This window comes from Zea mays, chromosome 10, assembly GCF_902167145.1.
Source record: "Zea mays cultivar B73 chromosome 10, Zm-B73-REFERENCE-NAM-5.0, whole genome shotgun sequence".
NCBI lineage: Eukaryota > Viridiplantae > Streptophyta > Magnoliopsida > Poales > Poaceae > Zea > Zea mays.
The window spans coordinates 65,429,101-65,431,711 of NC_050105.1; the positions used below are offsets into that span (position 1 = coordinate 65,429,101).

Sequence of the window (2,611 nt, forward strand, 5' to 3'; positions counted from 1 at the left end):
TATGAATTTATCATTACAGCAAAATTAATATTGCGAGGGGCTACTGTTGGGGACCTTCGGCTTCCGAAGGTCCTCAAAAACGTGATTTGACAATGTTTTCTAAGTATGCGAGCAGGTATCTTCGGAATCAGGAATCAGGTTGCGGGTATACAGAAGCATGGTCAATACGAAGCTTGACTAGGATGGTGATCACGACGAAGGATAAGATGATCACGAAGCTATATGCAGAAGAGCTTCGGCATCACGGCGGGAAGGGGAAACCGACTTAAAGATGAAAAGCCAAACTAGACCTCGAAGAATTACTATAGAGTTATTGATAAATGTAAAGGGCATTAATGTAATCTTGTATGGGATGTGACCCGTGCCTATAAATAGGTGAACAATATTCCCTTACTGTTCACGCTGACTCGGCATTCACTTTTGCGCCACGCCTGTACTTTCTTTCCTTCAAGCCGAAGGTACATTTGTAATTTATCTTTATCTACACAAGTAATACAAATATAAATATATTAATGATAATGTTTAAAGAAATTATGCTACCTTCTGTATTTTGTTTGAATGTTCTTCATTTTTCACCATGATCATGAAGGTACATCTTTCATGACCTTCGTCCTAAATTCATTGTATCCGAAGGGAAATAATGATTAGAAGGACGAAGGGCTTTTGATATTTAACATTTTATGTTGCCTTGTTCTTGATTCATAGCATTTGAGAACAAGTCTCCAACAACTGGTATATCAGCCGTGCTCACGGTCATGAGCGGCTCGGACACTCACATAATTAATTTATGGAACTAAACTTAATTTGTCATATGCATTGCATCACGGGTGTTGTTATCAATTTTGATCTCTTACTTATTTGGGTTGGTATATACTTACACTTAGTAACTGCTAATAAAATTTTGACCAACTTTAAAAGCAATGCTCAGCTTTAACCATCCTCTTTGGTAAGCCTTACACTTCACATGAGCTCCCACCTTTGGCGAGTTCTTGCACATTATTCCCCACAACTTGTTGAGCGATGAATGTATGTGAGCTCACCCTTGCTATCTCACACCCCCACAGGTCAAGAACAGGTACCGCTGGATGAGGCGCATGGAGGATGATGTGATGAGTTCGTGAGAGGTCTAGGTCATCGTCTCCTAGTCAACTTTGGGTTGCTAGATCGTTGTCTCCTTATGATGTAACTAGTAGAGTGCCCGTGCGTTGCCACGGTGCATAATCATATTTGATGAATAACCTTAACAATTCATTATCATATCATGATATCATGGCTACTATACACAATATTCACATGGAAGTAAATGGAGTTACAAGAATGAATATAGAAAGTAACATAGGAGCAATTCAGATATTCTTAGTTACAATAACACATTTTTATACAAGTTGGCCAGGCTAAATTTATTTTGTCTGTACTATAACTTAGCAACAGATATATAATTTAGTACATGGTCACAATTAGGAACCTACCCTCTATAGCCTGAGCATCTAATGCAAATCTGTCAAGTACAGGGGCAATTGCAACACTGCTATAGCAGCATAAGGTACCTAAGCAGTAACAAGATAGGTCTTGAAAACATCTCAAAAGCACTGAACATTCTTAAGCGGAGGTGCCAGAGGAAGCCTTGGCGGTTGGATCTTCTCTTGGCCAAGCTCTCATTGTGGCGGTCTCTATTCCTTCAGCCTATGGGAAGAAGCTTTTGGTACTCGACAGCCTCAGACTTCTCTTTTTGGCAATCTTCTAAAGTAGTAGCTTCTTATTGCAAGTGCTTAAGAATAAGAAGCTACTACTTAAGAAGCCAGGTGAAGAATAAGAAGCCAGCCTCAGACTTCGTTTCTTGGCAATCTTATCTCATCAACCGCTGCTCCTACACCAGGTGAAGAATAAGAAGCCAGTATAGCAAAGCGAATGAAGGAGGAGATGTGGAGAGAGAGAGAGAGCTCACAAGATCCTGGAGAAGGCCTCCCTGTTCTCCTGCAGCGTCCACTCGTCCTCGGCGCCGGACGCGTAGTAGTCGTAGGCCATCTTCGGAAGCTTCTGCTTCGCGAAGGCTTGGTGATCTCCCCCATATATGCTTGTCGTAACGCGCGCCGGTAGGCTTCTCAGCACCTGCTCTTCCTCCTCCTCTTCTTCTTGCAGCACACAACACAACACAACACAAGTACAGTGGCAGTGGGTGGGAGCGAGAAACGGAGGGTGTGAGAGCAATATAAAGACATGAGGCGCTCGCTCTTGGCGCTTCTGCATGTGCAGACAAGGCAGCTCTCGAAGGAAGACGGGAGCGCATGGAAAGGGAGGTGTTTGTCGTCGGAACGGATGAGACACTGGAGGTGGGAAGCGAGGGTGGCTCTCCTACACTGCTTCCTCATCCGCTTCTGCACCCCGTCCACGTCCACGTCCCCGTCCCCAGGAAATTCGTATTTATCAGTATAGGTTTGTCTCTTTGCCTTGCCACCCAGAATGCTCCCCGGTTTTCAGGATTTATCTCTCTTTTTCAGAACGTTTTCACGCCCGCCGGTTGGTATCCCTGCGTGGCAGCACAGCATGTCACCTTTGGGTCAAAATGATTGGGCAGAGGCAGGCAGAATGGCAGATACGTCGCAAACCTGAT

General features: G+C 44.0%; 1 protein-coding gene across 1 annotated transcript; it reads right to left on the reverse strand.

Moving 5' to 3' along the window:
- Positions 1-1,294: 1,294 nt before the first annotated feature.
- LOC103641150 (cytochrome b2, mitochondrial) lies at positions 1,295-2,262 on the reverse strand. Its single transcript, XM_035963387.1, has 2 exons — positions 1,946-2,262; positions 1,295-1,867 (listed from the first exon to the last, which is right to left on the reverse strand). The coding sequence occupies exons 1-2, from the start codon at positions 2,245-2,247 to the stop codon at positions 1,855-1,857; spliced, it is 315 nt and encodes a 104-aa protein (XP_035819280.1). The 5' UTR covers positions 2,248-2,262; the 3' UTR covers positions 1,295-1,854.
- Positions 2,263-2,611: the final 349 nt, after the last annotated feature.

What these genes read in the sequence shown, in the direction of transcription:
- LOC103641150 (XM_035963387.1), bottom strand. Translation starts at nt 2,247, where the DNA reads ATGCAGAAGCGCCAAGAGCGAGCGCCTCATGTCTTTATATTGCTCTCA.